General features: G+C 30.1%; 1 protein-coding gene across 1 annotated transcript in view; it reads right to left on the reverse strand.

Moving 5' to 3' along the window:
- The window catches only part of LOC143223632 (F-box/LRR-repeat protein 6-like), a 61831-nt gene that overhangs the window by 10442 nt on the left and 32535 nt on the right, over positions 1-18854 (reverse strand). The window contains exons 6-10 of the mRNA XM_076451835.1: positions 17973-18110; positions 7608-7772; positions 3509-3600; positions 1176-1338; positions 487-638 (exon numbers count right to left, since the gene is read on the reverse strand). Of these exons, the coding sequence (XP_076307950.1) occupies positions 487-638; positions 1176-1338; positions 3509-3600; positions 7608-7772; positions 17973-18110 (710 nt within the window). The remainder of the gene's footprint in view (positions 1-486; positions 639-1175; positions 1339-3508; positions 3601-7607; positions 7773-17972; positions 18111-18854) is intronic.

Here is an 18854-nt window from a genome sequence, read left to right on the forward strand (position 1 = left end):
TACTAAAATCAGCTACATAGGAGGAAAATCACAAGAAACAAAACATGGATAATTGCACACCATAGGAATAATTGTTTCTTACGTAATATAAAATTACTGTTTGAGATGGACAGAAAAATTCTAAGAAAGTCAATGTGTGTGCTATTTATACAGTTCAGTTATTCCAAAATTGTAAGATCGAAACTTTTAAAAATTTCAGAAAATGAGTGAAATCAATTTTAAAATAGTTTTGTTATAGAAATGTAATTTTTTCACTTAAATTTTGAAATTTGATGTCTACGTTTGTGCACCAATAGATGACCATAATACAGTTAATAGTTTTCATCATTCATTTTCATATGTAATAACAGTAACTAAAGAAATGTTCAGTGCTTCCAAACAAAATTAAATTACAAAATTCAATAAAAAAATGTACATAAATCAAAACTTTTCAAAATATTATACATAAAGCTTTCTCTAAATTTAGACTAAACTCTTAATACTTACTTAATAGTTGAATAGGAAATAGCACTTCCACTAAGGTCCAGCACCTGAATTGAACAACCATTCTCTGATGTAGCCAAAGCTTCTATAGCTTGGTTAATAGCTTCTTCATTATTAGCCCATGAAAGGTCTACAACTTCTAAACTATGACTCCACTAGAATTAAAATGAAAACAAATATGCTGAGACAGTCTTGAAAAATTTTAAGAATTACTGCTAAAGTCTACTAGACACAAAGCACGTGGTTCACAATCCCTTGTGCTGTAAAAGTGAATAGTTCTTTTAATAAAAATGAGTTGTTTGCATGTTTCATGGTTTTAAATGTTTTGTACATCCAAAATTAAAACTTCACATATGTTCAAAATATCTTGGCATATACATTTCCTTTTGCATATGTCAATTAAAAAAACAGAAATTAAAAGCATGACATGAAATGTATAGACAGTTCAGCATTACTTTGGAATGATGAATAAGATTTGTTAACTACATGTTAATGACATGGAACTGTCATGTATACTCACTTTGTAACAATACACTGGGATGGAAATACACATATATTAACACGTATACTACAGATACCTTCATTAAATGGTAGTTTTAAATACTTTTCATCTTGCTATTTTAGACAGAAAATATAATGGTGCAGTAGAATCTAAGCAAAGCACATTCAAAGAAATTAGTTACAATGATCACCTTCTGTAAGACTAATTCCAAGTTAGACATCCGAGCTGCGGCACTCTGAGCAAGATAAAGGTGCTGAATATCCCAAGCTGGCACGTGAACCAAACCAGACACAGAGATATTACGACAACCTCTTACATCCAGAAGTTTTAATTTACAGGAAGCTTTAGTTATCCTTCAAATAATAAAAAAAGGATAAATCTAAGTTTTAAGTACCAAAATAAATGTATACATTTTTACTTTAAATGCATTGCATAACCACAACCAGTAAAATGCTTTCATTAGTGAGACAATAAAATTGACAAAATGAAAACAAAAATTTAACATTTTGATTTTTGGCATTTAATTTTTATGAAAAAAGAAAAAGAAAGAAAAAGAAGAAAGAGGCTAGATATAAAATTTATACAAACAATTAATTCTTAAAAAAAAAAAGAAGAAAGAAATGTTCATTGTGAAAGGAATCTTTCATTCAATACAAAAATGTATCATTTAAGTTGGAATTTCAACAAACAAATTTCACCTATTTTTTTTTTATATACATAACTAGCACTGAAATTGAGATTTTGGAAGTATAATTGAGCATCTTAGTATTTAATGTTTAAATTTTGGTTTGATTTGACTAGAAGAATATTTCAAAAAAGAAAAGAAACAACAAAACTTATGTATTAGAAAACATTAAGTATGCTTCCAAGAAAGTTTAGGCGTAGAAGGCCATACTTTACTGGAATACTCAATGGACTGTATCAGCCTAAGGCTTAAAACCTACTATTAATTAACTCTTTGCATATTTGCCTGATCCTTTTGGGCATATTATGACCTTTCATGTTCTCACATACAATATTTGATTAAAGAACTTTATGTGTATGAATAAACTTGGTATGAAAACAAAGTTTATAATTTAAATTTGTGCATTATTTAAGTTTTAAATTCTTAATCTTAAAACAATATATTTTAAAAAAATTCTCCATCTTCCTTTTTCTGTATCATAAAACACATTTGATCTCTGATTTCTTCTTTTCAGATTTTTCTAACATCAAAAATTAAAAACACAAACTATAAATAATTATTTATATATTATAATATATGTATATATTACAAGCAATAATTTGAACATGCTACCTTCATTTGCTAGGATATACATAAACTTGTACAACCCAATAGAGATTTTCCTCTCCTCTTCCTTAGTAAAAGCAGATCCTTTTTCACATAAACCTTACAACATGTTTAATTGAAAACTTTCAGTTAGTAAAACTGTTTTGCTGTTGATGCTTTGAATGCTAAAGGAATTTTGTTACCTACATACAGCTTACTTATAAATCCCAATAAATTATAATAGTTCTGGAACATTCTAGTCTAGTGACTGATAAATCTTTTGTGTTACTAAATGTATATTTGGAAACTATATTCATTTAAGGATATCCAAATTTGTAAGACTCAAAAAAGCTAAAAGGAAATAGTCTTAAATTTTTATTCAAGCACAAACAATCATAAGTATGCTATAAGTATTACACATCCTTGTTGTTATGCAAATATTAGAAACTTCCCAGCTTAGTAAAATAGTTTATATCTTCACAAGTTGCAGAGGGTGTAATACCACACCTCACAAACATTTACTGATTATAAGAAACAACTAATGAGCTCCCACTGTGAGTTATTGTTTTTGACATGAGGATTACAACTCCCAGATATAAAGCACAGCAATAACACCTTCAAATGAAAAGGAAGCAGATGTGCAACACTTGAAACTGTTGAGATAAGTAACTCGGATCTTTCTGGTCAATAACTACAGTCAATGCAGAGGATAAAATGGTATCATTCATTTTACATAATGTTTTCAAACTTTTCACTTCACTGTGCATTGATAACTTCATTACAGCCAATGTTACAGTAATGTGAACAAGGTATAAAATATTAAGTTTTCCAAAAACTGACAAAGTAAAAGCTTTGGAAAATTCAAATCTTTAGTAAAAATACTTTATTAAAAATTCTCATTTCCTGTGTGCAACAAACTACTATTTCTTGCCAAGTTTTGTAAAGAAATATGTGTACTAAATTCAAAATTATAGTAATTTCGTCAAAGCCATGAGCAGATGGTTAAAGAAGTATTTAGTCCATAAAAGTATCAAACCAATACATAAAGTGTGGCTGACTGATTTGAAAATTATATGCACAGATCCATTCTTATTCTGAAGTTAGAATATACAAAATTTTAGCTTTGCCCTTATTTAACATGAAAAGATTATTATAATACTCTAAATAAAGATGTTTTTATGAAATGTTCTTAAAAAACTTTTCATACTAAATATATAAAATCATTCTAGAATAATCTGTTATGATAAATGTACCTTTCTAGTCCACTGTCACTAAGACCTGACTGATAGTCACTCTCTAAAGCAATGCTAAGTTCCTCTAGTTCTTGAAATCCAGGTGACTGGGCCTAAATGTGAAAAATATTACATGTTGGATAAATTAATTTTGAACTTTACCACTGATGAGTATTATGTATTGTTAATATTATCTTACAGACAGCAGACAATATTTACCAAAACTTGCAAATCTGTATTATAGATTATTTAAAGTTATAGAAACTCTAAACATAAAATAAATGATTTACTCTTAATAAAAAAGAATTAGTTTTTTACAGACAGCATTTCACACATAATTACAAATCATTATTCATCAAGTTTAAAAGCATCACATTTTGCTAACTAAAAACCCAAAATTGTGGCTGGTACAGTCTAAAGATAGAATCCAGGCCACAGATTTATTATCTAATTTGTTTGTGTGTAACCTAGTTAGGTATGGTTAAGCCTTAAGTTAGACAGTTATACCATTCAATCATCATTATATCAACAACAGGCCTATACTAAAGATTCAGAAAAAATAACAACAGATAAATTACAGTTAGGCTTAATTTATATTTACTTAAATCACTATTATGAAAATGGTGAAGGATTATCAAAACCTAACAATACTGCAAGATAACTTCAATATTTAAAAAAAACAACAGCACCTTATACAGTAAACATACAGAATGCTCTTAAGCTTAAAATAATGCATGAACAACAAAGCATAAAATGAAACATGTAAGAGATTAATCCAAAATTGAACACACAAAATAAATTTAATTATATTCACTTCCCTAGCTTTAATCTGTAAGCCTTCATCATTTCATTTGCCCAAAATTTAAATTTGAGTTAACATTCCATTTTGTTTTATGTTTCATTGTACATATTTTGTTTTTAACAAAGCAAATCTGGGTTACATAAAATGTCACACATCTTAGTACTACACAAGTGTATGTACCTTTACATGATGTTCCATCATACTTAAAACAATTTAGTTTTTTTGGTATACTACATAATGGAAAGCTGGAATTGAGCCTTTTTATTTCTATCACTTGAATTATTTTTATTCTTTAGTAATTTTTGTATGAATTTCTACTTAATGTCAAACACTCAAATATAAAAACTACCTGTCTTTATTTTAATCATTTGTCCAGATATGTCACAATGGTGTAACAACCTACAATACACAATCTTATGTATGTGTATTAAGCATGCTAGAACTACATGTAACTTAAAATAATCTGAACAAGTTAATTTTCCTGTTACCAAGACATGAAAAATGCAAAAGGCAAAAAAGATTTAAGTACACTTTTACTGACTGACTAAGTAATGTGTATGTGATAAGTAGAAAAAAATAATCTACTGATTGAAGTTTTAATTATTATACTTGCATGTGTTTTTTTTATAGTGAAACCACATCAGGCTATTTGCCATGTCCACTGTGGGGAATTGAACCCCTGGTTTCAGCACTGTGAATCCACAGACTTATTGCTGTCCAATTAAGAGACACTGTTATAATTAAGACAAAACATACCATTGTTTGAAAAAATATGTGATCTAAATAAAACAAAGAGCCTAAAGTCACACGTGGTGAAATAAACATAATTTATCAAACTAACGACTTAATTTCATGTCACTTTTCATACACCTGAAATGTTACCTTCATATGGAATGGAACTGGCCATTAAAATGAAAACATTTAGGTTTATCAGAAGTACACAATAAATGTCTATTCTAGTGCATCAAGACATAAAGATAGGAATTACTGTAAGCAACCTGTACATGTAATAAGCAATGTGCATTATACCCACCACGAGTATTAAAAACTTTAGTATACAAGTACTTGGGTTTACAACTTAGCCACTGTGGGTTATTTTTATGAGAATAAAAACAGTATAGCATCGGTTATTCATGAATCATTAAGTACTGTGAGTAATGACAGTAACATTGTTAAAAAAAATCCCTTGTATTATTTCTTTTGAAATATTATTCTAATTTAAACCATTTTTTGTATCAAGTTGATCTAATTGTAAAAAATAAATGTATACAATTTTTCACTTTTTATTTCAGGTTTTCTAAATACCTTATTGCCTGTATTTATTCATAAGGTGAAACACTAAAGTTAATGAGCTGGAAATCTGAACATTACAGTCTTCACAGAGAAATGACACATCATACAAATACACTACATGGCCAAAAGTATGTGGAAAATCAACCATCACACCCATATGTGCTTGTTGAACATCTCATTCCAAAACCATGAGCATTAATATGGAGTTGGCTTCCCCCTTTGCTGCTGTAACAGCCTCCACCCTTCTGGTAAGGATTTTCACTAGATTTTGGAACATGGCTGCAAGAACTCGCTCCTATTCAGCTACAAGAGTATTAGTGAGATGAGGCACTGATGTCGGGCAAGAAGGCCTGGCTTGCAGTCAGCATTGCAATTCTTCCCAAAGGTGTTTGATGGGGTTGAGGTCAGAGCTCTGTGCAGACCAGTGACATTCTTCCACATCAGCCTCGGCAAACCATGTCTTTATGAACCTTGCTTTGTGCATGGGGGCATTGTCATGCTGAAACAAAAAACTATTGTCACAAAGTTGGAAGCACACAATTCTCTAGAATGCCATTATATGTTGTAGCATTGAAATTTTCCTTCAATTTCATGAAAAACAGCCCCAGACCATTCTTCCTCTCCCACAAAACTTTATAATTGTCACTGTGCATTCATGCAAGCAACATTCTCCTGGCATCTGCCAAACCCAGATTCATCATCAGACTACCAGATAGTGAAGCATAATTCATCACTCCAGAAAATGCATTTCCACTGCTCCAGAGTCCAATGATGGTACGCTTTACACCACTCCAGCTGATGCTTGGCATTGCACATGGTGATCTCAGGCTTGTGTGTGGCTGATCAGCCATGGAAACCCATTTCATGAAGCTCCCAATGAACAGTTCTTGTGGTGACATTGCTTCCAGAGGCAGCTTGGAACTCAGTAGTAAGTGTTGGAACTGTGGACAGACAACTTTTATGCGCTTCAGCACTTGGCGGTCTCATTTTGTAAACTTGTGTGGTCTACTGCTTTGTGGCTGAGCTGTTGTTGCTTCTGGTCAACTTGTAAGTGCTGTTATTGTGAAGTGGAAATGTCTAGGAGCAACAACAGCAGGGCAGAAATTTGACGAACTGACCTGTTGCAAAGACAGCATCCTACAATAGTGCCAAGTTGAAAGTCACTGATCTCTTCAGTACAATCTACTCTACTACCAATGTTTCATCTGTGGAGTTTGCCTGTCTGTATGCTTGATTTTATGCACCCGTTAGCAATGGGTGTGGCTGAAGTAGCTAACCAAGTAATTGGAAAGGGAGTCCAGATACTTTTGGCCATGTAGTGTATATCAATATATACCTAATGTAATACCTAATAAGTTAATACGTCAATAAGAGCTCACAATTTTGCAACAATACACGTAATGTTTTGATCAAGTTTAGTAGTTAAAAGCCAAGAGGTAAAAACAACATTGGCCAAAATATAGTTAATAAATCTCTTGTTTTTATTGATATTTTTTTTATTCACTGTAAGGAAAATCACTAAAATTTAAAATTTAGGAACTTATTAGGCTACAAAAGGAAACATATGTCAAAAATATTTCTCAGGTATTTCTGCAAGTTGTTTTCATGTTACTGTTATGTACTTTAATACCTTGTTTACCTTAATACGATCTTTGTGCTTGCTTGGTGATTTATAACTATGTTATGCAGATTTAATGACACAGAGTTAAAAAACAACAAATGTAAAATGTTACAAGCTGGAAGTTGTTTAGGATAATTATTATAATTTTCTCCTACAACCTGCAGCTATTCTAGAAAAACAAAATGGCAGTTTAGACTTTCATATTTTAGGTAGTGAAAATGAAAAAGTGTGTTTAATATTAATATGAAAAAAAATCATCTTGTACTCAGACACTTCTAACTCCATAAATTTGAAGACAAGTCTTTAATAAAAAAAAAATACTTGTAATATTTATTAAAAGATTGTCTAATTTTGTGAATGTACACTCTACATTTACTTATCTAATCAATGAAGTTGGTGCTTACTTGTTTAATGAGAGACACAGTAGACAAAGATAGCGGAGTATTTGCTACACGAAGAATTCGTAAACTGGGACAACCATGCTGAAGTTCTTCTAAAAACAGAACAAGACTTCCTCCCAATACTGTCAGGTTTGAGATATCAAGTTCTTCCAGTCTTGGACAAGACTCCTAAAACCATAACATATGGTTTATATACAAAAGTTTAGGCACTATTTAACACCAATTAACGAGATAATTTAAATAATCAAAATATCCCTTGAGACAAGGACTACTATCAAGATTTTCCAGCCATGGATAGGACTATTAAAACCACAACACTGAATTTAATTATTACCATACATATACATATAAGGTTCTGGAACTCTTTAACAATGATCAGTGAGGTGATTCAAATAACTCAGATATCCTCTTAAAGAGGGATTAATTTTTGCAACATTATAAAAAAAATTACAATGTTAAACACACTGTATATCTAATATGATACTTAATTTGAAAAAGGTAATGAATTGTAACATGTTTATTCACCATTAAACTACATGTTTAAAGAACTGTTCAGTAGTTACAGGAGAGTTTAACTGGACTTGAAAGAAAGAACTCTTACATCCTCTTGAACCATCATAATGATAAGGTGATAGAAAAAGTGATTTAATATTGCTTTAATTCAAATGTATCCACTTTCTATGCTACAGGCTGTTAGAAAGGTACAATGAGCATACAGATGTAAGTAATAACTTGTGAAATCAGAAGCTATTTTACTATATTTCTGATTTGGTTCTTAAAGTAAGTTTGAAAATCTTTAAAGATCTATATACTAAAATGTATTCTTTCATCACTGTTTTCAGAACCTACGTTAAATTTTAACACTAATAATTTCAAAGAAAAGAAAATCACATTAAAAAACATCAACTCCAAAATAGTTTTCTAAAACCTAAATTATGATTTCATTTTTTTTAAACAATTCTGTCTACTATCCTGAAGCTACATTTAAATATGTGGCAATATAAGTCTAGATCAAGTATTGAATGTTCTTTGTTTGGTTGAATGAAGATACATGTTTATACTCTTTTCTTTTTTTCTTTTGCTAATAATTTACTTATTTTATGACTTTCTCATGATAAATTACATTTCAGTTATGACTGTGGTATTAAATATTAATTTTATATATTTATACAAGTTACATTGAATTAACCATCAAATCCAGCTTTCATTTTTTTCACTGCACTTTAATCTTCTTGAAGTTTATTTTTATTTTCTTAACCCATCTATGACAAAGTATTTCTATGATACAGCAACTAGAATGGAAATTTATTTTCAAAAATTGTGCAAAATAATTTGTTTCAGGCTTGGGAATTTGTTTATATTAAACTGAACACACAGTTCCAATCCTGTCACACATTTCTGATGCATCACCAGTGGCACATAACATCATGATTTAAAACAATTTTAATTCCAGCCATGGTGTGTCATTAGTGGTACGTGGCCTAGACCTAGGAAAAATAGTGCTCACACTAATATTTTAAACTGCCTTTCCTTTTCAGTTAGATAATTGATCTATCAGCTATTTGTTGAAGTAAAAATAAACTATCAGTAACAACACAATCCTCACTAGAAATGGTGTGACAATCACCAACAGCAATGGAAACCATGAAAACTGGCATTTAAATTTATGATTTTTGAAACTTGGATGATTCACATAAACCCTCCAATTCAGAAGCAGATAGTGATAGGTTTTATATGAGTATTGTTGTGGAACACCCACAGCATATAACATCTAACAGTAAATGTGTAAATGTATCACCTGTGGTGCACAATGTTGCAAACATGTTAAATAGGAGGATGAACATAATTTGGGCAACACTTGATGATAAAAACTTTTGTTACGAAAGAAAATTGTCACTAAATACTAACATTCTTGAATGCCACAATCCCCACAACCTAATGTTATTTTATTATAACAATAAATGGCAAAATTAATACAAAACAATACATCTAAATACATACATTACCTCTCTCATGATAGGCTTGATTGATATGACCTGAATCTTAATTCTAAATTGGCTGTTATAGTTTTCATACTATAATTTCTAATACAGTTTCTGTATCTCTTAAGACATTTTGCAAGTTTTCAGTAATCACTGAGAATCTCTTGTAAACAGAAAATAAACAAAAAACATTAGTCAAGTGTCTTAACTAAATATTTTCCATACACCCTTGTGCAAATTAACTGAAACAAATGGTCATTTTACAATATTTTTAGCATGGCAGTTGGTGTAGGCTCGCTGGACCCGCTGATGTCCTTTAATAGTAATTTTTTCACACAGACGGCATCATTAGCTGTGTTTTGCAGTACGGTCGATCTATTTTTGGAATATATGATGAAATTTTGAGGAATATTACGTCATTTAAAATTGTGTTAGAATGGCAAGGAGACCAGTCAAAAAACAACTTCTTACCAACTCAGTGAAGTCTGCATGTTCACAGATCTCCAGGTGAAAAACTTTGAGAATCTCACATCAATCAGTTTGTAAAACATCCCTTGAAGATGATGTTTTGGGGCTTTTTCAGCTACTATGGCATCGGAGGCTTACGTATCGTAGAAGGTATGATGCGAGGACCACAGTACATCCAAGTTTTGCAAAGAAGAGTCGTTCCAGGATTGAAAAAGAGATTCCCAGATGGATCTGGCATTTTTCAGCAAGATCTAGCTCGTGCCACACATCGAAACTTGTGAAGAATTTTATGACTACAATGCGAATAAAGGTGCTGGACTGGCCTGGAAACTCTCCAGCCTTAAATCCTATTGAAAATCTTTGGGCAATTTGTAAAGAAAGACTTCGGGAAAAAGACTGCACTACGAAAGATAAGCTAACTGAGGCCATAATTGAGGTGTGGTACCGCGATCCAAAAATTAGTAAAAATTGCAGTTAACTCGTGCACTCGATGCCAAAGCGGATTAATGATCTTCTGAAAAATAAAGGGTGTCATATCATGTATTAATTTAAGAGTAATTTTTGGATTCTCAGAAATAAAACGCAAAAAATCGAAAAAATCGTTATTTTCTGTCTTGTTTTAATTAATTTGTAAAAGGGTGTATAGATGAAAACAAAGAGTTTTCATATTAAGATTAAAAATGCTTTTCTTCATGTAAAAAATCTTAAAATTTCATTTGTATAATCTCTAAAACCTCCTAAATAAATTTCAAATGTTTTTCTCAGTAAAGTTTTATATTATTTTCTCTACACCAACTCTATATAGGGTGATCAACTTGACCAATCACATGATCTCTCTCTACTTGTTCAAAGTCTCTACAAATTTGATATTACTAACTTTTAATGTTGTTTATATATCTTCACAAAATTTGGCAGTCTTTCAGTAAACATTATAAATCTTTCACATACAATAAAAATATTTTAAATAAAATACTTTAAATCAACTAAACAAAGATTTATCTGTGAATACACTTAGCACTTGTTTTGAATTGTCTGTGTGCAAAATGATTTTTATGTTAATTTTACCAAATGGCTAGCTTCGACACTAGTTCTCCTTCTCTAATATTCAAATGAACGAAACCATCAATATTGCACTGTCCAATCTCTTTGCAAAAATATTCTTGTTAATAGACTTTCTACATCAGATTTCAAATCTATGCTTGATGCTATATGAAAGACTCTTCTCCTCTTTAACAACACTCTATATGAGTAGATAGATAGCATTGCAATAAACTGCCCACTGGGTCCTATGCTGATAAACACTTTTCTTTGCAACCTCTAACAGAACTGGATTAACAACTGTTCATTAAACATTAAACCTGTTCTTTACAGAAGGTATGTTGATGATACTTTCCTTTTTTTCCATTATACTGATCATATCCAACCTTTCTTGAATATTAATTCACACCATTCCTCTATAAACTTCACTCATAAAATTGAAACAAATAACTTTTATTTCCTTTCTGGATGTTCTTGTTGACCATGTGCTAATGGATTTTCAACATCTATTTATCACAAAAACATATTTACTGGCCTTTCACTCAGTTTAACAATTTTTTACCCTTCTCTTTCAAATACAATCTTATCCTTGTCCACTAAATAGAGCCTAAAAATGTACCTCATCCTATTTAGCCCTTCACAAAGAGATTATTTCCATATGAAACTTTCTCTTTCAAAAGAACTACTATAAGCATTTCTTGGAGAAAATGACTTCCTCTTTCTTAACTAATTTGTATGTCAAACCACCAAAAATACCCACTGACCTCAAACAACCCTTACATACCTACTTACCATATCTTGGGAGATAAAGATTCCTCATCATGAAACAGTTGAAACAAGTATGTAATATTTACTATCCCCAAATTGACCTGAAAGTTATTACAAAACCCAACTTTAGAAAAAAGATGTTTCCACAACAATGATCATTTGCAAACTGTTCATTATTCACATCTTGTCTTCTTGTACATATGTGGAAACTGTAAGGTCTCCTATATTAATGCAACCATGCATCAACTTAAAGTACGGGCATCTGAACAACACTGAAATATCTATAGAAACTGTAGGGAAAAAAAATCAAAATTACTCTTTTTTTTCTAGAGTGACTTTAGATTATACTATGAAACTAAATTTGTTTATACTAAGTAGTTTTAAATTAATAATGATATACACCTATTTATATTTCTTGTTTTATTGCCCTTTAAAACATGTCTAACTACCATTTGCACCATTGTAAGTTGCAAAGCACTTGGAGAATATGGAAGTCATGTGATACTATCAAATTACATTACCCACAAGCTCCTCTAAGTATGTTTGTTACATTATTATTTATTTTCCCTAAACTAACTTACTTAGTTTCTTTTACAATAACAAATAAAGAATAAATATAAAAACAAGAAATAAAGTACTCACCCTAATTTTCTGTTTTCTTCCTGTTGATTTTCAATAACACTTAAACCTATTTTTTTTATACTAATGGTAGTAATGCACTAAATAATGCACCAAATGTCATAGACTAATAATAAGCAAAAAGCAGATAACTTCCCTTAACTCTCACTATTTTTGACTCTCAAACTATGTGACAAGAGCCATTACAAATTCAAGCTAGTCATTATCTTTGCTATAGTAATGAAGTTTTTACTAAGAGTAAAACTGACAATTATCTGTTCAGAAAACAACATTAGATTATATGTGCCTTGTAAGACTAAAACCTTGTCTTTCTATAGATTATACATAATATGGAATCAAACATAAGAGAGAACTATTAACAAAACCTGAAAAAGAAGATCTGACAAGTTTGTATGGCAAGAGAGGTATGATTTTCTAGTTTGTATGGCAAGAGAGGTATGATTTTCTATTTGATAGCTTTGTAACCAAACAAAACTGAAGGCTATAAAAATTATGGTTTCTCTAAGAAATGATGATTTTATAGTGAGTAATCTACATTGAACTTTGTACACCTTGGATGGGTGATGGATAAAATGGACAAGATGAGATGCCTAAAGAAAATCTTACATGTTCCACTAGGGGGGATTTGGGATTTTTTCTAAATTTTGTCCTATAAAATTAAGAACTTAAAACAAGTATACTAATACAATGTGTATTATTAGCTAAGATTTTATATTATATTAATTGGTATAACACAAGTAAAAAGTTCATTAGTAAAATATAACCTTTTGATATACACAGTAAAGGATGATCGTCAAGATATGGTTAAATGATCAAGGAATGTTTGTGAGTGTTACATATTATAATTTATCTCAAACAAGTCTCAGATTTATTATGTTACACATATTAACACATTACTATTTCAAATAACTGGAAATCTGAATTTAAATTTAGAAGTTAATAAAATGATAATATGTATTACATTTATGTTATTTGTCAACAAGATTGCTATATACAATTTCCTTTTTTAATACAAATATATTTTAATATACAAACATGAAAACAATACAGTTTATAACAACAGTTAATATTAAGAGTTATTATGAATGATGGTTTATACACAAAAATTTTATTAACTTACAAACAATAATGATACTTATATCCAGTCTAGGACTGAATACTTTATTGACAATTCCAGTCCACAATGAGCAAATTAAGTCAGAGTTGATACTGTTACACCTCGCTTAAGCTAGCTAGTTCAATTAGCCTCACACCAGTTACAAGCTCACTTCTTACTGAGGGAGATATTTATTGTTCTCTTAGAAATACTAATGTCAAAAGTTATTCATTGAAGTTGAACTGTTTGTAATGTTTGACATCAATAAACATTCCTTGTCCATTTCTGTAGTTTTCTGATTAATAGGCATTAATCAGAATTATAGCTTCCTAGGCCTATAGCACACTGACTGTAGCTGACAAATAATAATAATCTCTTTCTTGGTGCATCAGTTTTTATATAAAAATCACACAAGTTTCTTGACATTTCAACACTATTTTTCTAGCATGTTTTTGTAAAACAAATATTGCTGATTCTCACTTCTGAGAATCTTCTACAAGTTCTGAGAACAGTCAGCATTTGCACAATATACAGCCAACAATATATGCCACATGAAAAAAAGAATACTACACATAAACAAGCATAGGCAGTGAAATAAATGTATGACAGTAAACCTGTCACATGTGCCATACAGTAAATACAATGAAGGGGTAAAATACTACATTTAAGAACAGAGAATAATAGCATGTTAAAAACAAATGATGTTGTATAACTATCATAATTTTTCTGGCTTTCTAACCATGTGATAAGTTTGTAGCTCAGCACAAAGCTACATAAATGGCTATCTGTGTTCTGCCCCACATGGGGATCAAAAAGCCAGTATGTAGCATTGTAAGTTCAAAAATAAACTGCTGTGCCACTGGGAACCCCAAGAGATGAGAGCCATTAAAAATGCAGTGAAGCTCACTAATGGAAGAGAAATAGACAATTAGAAAACAATATCATTTGATAAATTAAATCTTTGTATTCTTTTGGTTATACTTAATATAGTATTAAAACATTCGAGAGAACTATTAGCAATTTATAGAAGACTGGATGTGATTGGTATGCATAGGAAGTGTGTCTGACCTTCTGAATTATGGGTTTGTACACAAATAAGATTAAAAGTTGTAAATTATGGTATGCCAAAGTAACAACTATATATTAATGTGTGGTTTGTGTTAAATTCCACATTTCTTAGAAGGGTGGAAAATAACTTAAAGAAGAGGGAAGACTTAGAGAGTAAATGTCACAATTCTCTTACTAGGAAAAATTTAGGATTTTTAAAACATATATAATACTAAAGTTTGGTTTATTAGCTATATTTGAAAGACATCTCTTTTGTATATTATGATAACAAAATACATCAATTTAACTTTTAATGTAACTATTAGAAACTTGGAACACATGCACTTTTCCTACTCATGGAAAGAGGGTTAATTATGTAAACTAAAAGGAAACACCTGCTATACAAAAAGCAGCTGCATGAAATGACTTTAAATGTGTATCAAAATAAACTTTCACAATCCTAGAAAACTAAAGGATCTCAGTGAATAAAAAGTCATTGTCTAGCACCTCTAGTCACAGCATTACAAGCAATTTACAATGAGATGCAGCTATTTGAAGAAATTATTAAAAGCAACTGCTTTACAAACTATTATTGAATTCCTAGATATGCCAACTGTGGCAACTCACCATTGCCATCTGTCAAGGGATAACACAAGTCATTTTGGACTGGGAACAGTGAAAGCATCCTTGAGAGAAAGGTTTGACACCACATTGCAGGAAACACTAATACAAATTTCACTTTAGCTACTTCACTGGACCATTACTTAAAGTAATATATTTCAAAGTAAAACAGATGTAAATAATGAAACAACATTTAATGAAAAAAGTATATTGCTAGTTTCACAATCAAATGTTGTCGAAAGTAGAGAAAGTAAAAGTAGCACAGATTATTCTCATGATATTTATCACACATATCATGTAAAGAAGTTGCTTTCACTAGTGACATTAATTTCTATTTATTTATAGAACCTTTTAAATAACAATTAACATTTAATTTCTTATCATGGTGAAAGTGTTGAAAAATAACAGATTCCAACACTAGAATCCTAAAGATTCCGCTAAGCTCCAGTCAGCAGTATGTACAGTTAAGTGCATATTCTTGGAAGTCAGAAACATTTATGGAGCAAAAAGAAACAAAATGCAGAAAACAGCTACTGTTAGTATATCACAACCAATATTATCTCAACTTCAAGCAATGAAACAGGATGTGAAAGTGGAAATTATAGTGTGCTTTAATAAGTAAACAGTAAGTTTTTATGATACCTTGATACATTGTTTGAACTTAAGAACAAAGCTACACAATGGGCTATCTGTGCTCTGCTCACCACAGGTGTTGAAGCTTGGTTGTAAGTTGCTGTGCCACTGGGAGGCTTTTTGCACACACTGATAACTAATATGCACATTTATGAGACTGCTAAATATATCTTAATATGAAAACACTGCCTTGTGTAAAAAAAATATTAAAATAATTAAAAAATTGTATAAGAAACTACGTTTACTGATGACTAATCCCCTTACTACTGAAAAGTTTAAAATAGATTCAATAAAACTGATAAGATGAAAATGACTTCTTAGAAAAATTATAATACCACTTTCAAACTAAAATTATTTCTATAAACTTCAATAAAATTTATTTGATATAAGAAACATGATCATAATCCTTGAAAAATATAAAAATTAAAGCTTATGCCCATAAATATATGTTAATTACTGACAACCGAGTCTGTTTAATCATTTTTTGTGAATGTTAATAAAAAAAAATTTAAATTAGTAGTATTAACAGTATTTTACTGTTGATAAACCTTAAAAATTAATTGACTTTCTAAGTGCTAGTTTGGTATTTATAACTTCTTTGTACCTTGTTTTTGGTTGTTCTGTTCTTTGTAAATCATAAAAAACTAAGCTATTCATCTGATAAATAAGTATATGATATTCATCCAAACTTAATCTCCAGCAAAACAACACATCAGATACCGAGTACTAACCAAATATTTATTACACCCCTACAATGTATTAACAGTACCATAAAAGAAAAAGTATAGCTCTTATTGAAACATGTTGGTTTACTAGAGTCTTTTTATTGAAAAGAACAGCACTTAACTGTATCAAGCCTATTTGGGTGAATTATACCTAAAGAAAAAATCTGTGCCACCGAATTACAAGGACAAAAAAAAACTCAAAAGTTTCAATTTTATATATTAAAAAAGTTTTTATTTACTTTTACACTTAAAAATAATAAGTTACAAAAGTTAATTTTTAGTTGATTTCTGTACCCTCCAAAGGAACAAAATTATAGGTTGTTAACTTCCTGTATTTTTGGCATACTTTCATAATGTACAGCTTACATGAGGAAAGTAAAAAGAGTTTTGAGCACTAAAGTGAAGACTACTTGTTTGTCACATAATTATCTATTACTCAGTCTTTAAAAACCACAGACTAGTGATTTACACACATAAAAAGGTGAGTAACATAATTATATAAATAAGCAAGTTTATTTTATTTTCAAAGACTACATGATGTGTAGAAGATTCCCTTGAAGTTTCAAAATATTTCATACAGTGGTTTTCTTTTCAATAGAACAAAACAAACTACACAATAAGTACATCAAATCAATGTACCTGATTTCAAAGAAGTTAAGAGAAATTATGCACTGTTGAGATTCTTTTTAGACTGTGAATGTGCAAATTACAAAATCTGCTAAATATTATTTGAAGCTATAAAATTAGTTTTTTTCTATTTATCTTGTTAATTTTAAAGTTCTCATTAATTCAATTATCTAAATGTATAATGAAAATACTTATACTCTAATGATGTTAAATATTATGTTTTCAGGTTTTTTTCTTGTGCTATCTGGTACCTCTGAGAATAGCAGCCTTAGTAATTAATTTAAATTGATAATAAAGTAAAACTAAGACTCCAGTTTACTGAACAAAAATTATTATAAGCTTGAGAAATAGTTTAGAATATTATTACTGTCACTATGGAATAAAAATACTGTCTAAAAATTAGTTTGGATTGACTATGACATGTAATAAGAAACCATCTCTTTGCTCTTTAATTTGTATTTTGTCAGAGAGTAGAGAATGCAGAGAAAGATTAAATGAGAGAAATCAATTATCTGACTAAATAGCACTAATAGAAACACTACACAGATGTGTATACACACACACACACACTGTATTATAAACAGAAATATTAGAAAATATGGAAATGACAACATAAGCTTTAAGTAAGTCCGACTTTACAAGATAACAGAATGATATGTGATATTATTCAAAAAGCTTAAAAAGAAGAATTTTGAAATGACAAACTGACAGAATAACTACTTACACTTATGGCATTTAAAACTGATGTCATTGCTGCAACCTCATTTTCAGCCAGAATAAGACGTGCGAGGTTCTTTCCACACCGAGAGACTAGATGCTTTAGACTTGCTGGAGATACAGGGCTATACTGACTGCTATACCTCTGAAATGAAGATATACATTTTATACAAGTTAAAGACAGCAAACCATGGAACAATACTTGTAATATTACCTACACTATTCTTAAAAGCAGTAAATATTGACTCTCTAAAAAACCTTTTTCCCAGGATTATTTTCATGATTTCCTAATAATTATCATTGTAAATTTAAGTTTTGTGGATAATGAATTTTGATTAGTTTTCAGCCAAAAAGACAAACATTATTAAATGTTGTGCATCAATCAAGATCTTGGCTGGAAATCTGATATGTCCTCTCAAGTTTAAGGAGTTTAATTCTCTTTGTATTGAAGATATGATAAACATTTTTACAAGGAAACTTATTTCAAATGAACTAAAAAGTATTCTCTTAATTCTCCAAAATGTTCCTCATCACATACAAGCAATCTGAGAAAAGAGAGTCTGAAATCAAGTTTAAAACTGTAATATATTTAAGTCAAGGGATAAATTATTAAACAATATGTTTTAGTAAATTAAAATAGTTTTGAAAGCAATAGACCTTTCTCCTTCATAGCATAAAAATAAAGGCCTAAAACTTACAAATTAAAATAATTTGTTCAAGCATTTTGATATTTTGTATGTACTTATAATAAGCAATAATCTGAGAAAGATTTTAAAGTTGAGAAGGTAATATTAGAAACATGTCAAAAGGCTTTAAAACTTAACATTTTACTCATGATAGACCATGAGTGGAAGAAAATAATGCACCTGTCTTTGTGTTACAAGTGTTT

This window comes from Tachypleus tridentatus, chromosome 1, assembly GCF_004210375.1.
Source record: "Tachypleus tridentatus isolate NWPU-2018 chromosome 1, ASM421037v1, whole genome shotgun sequence".
Taxonomy (NCBI): domain Eukaryota; kingdom Metazoa; phylum Arthropoda; class Merostomata; order Xiphosura; family Limulidae; genus Tachypleus; species Tachypleus tridentatus.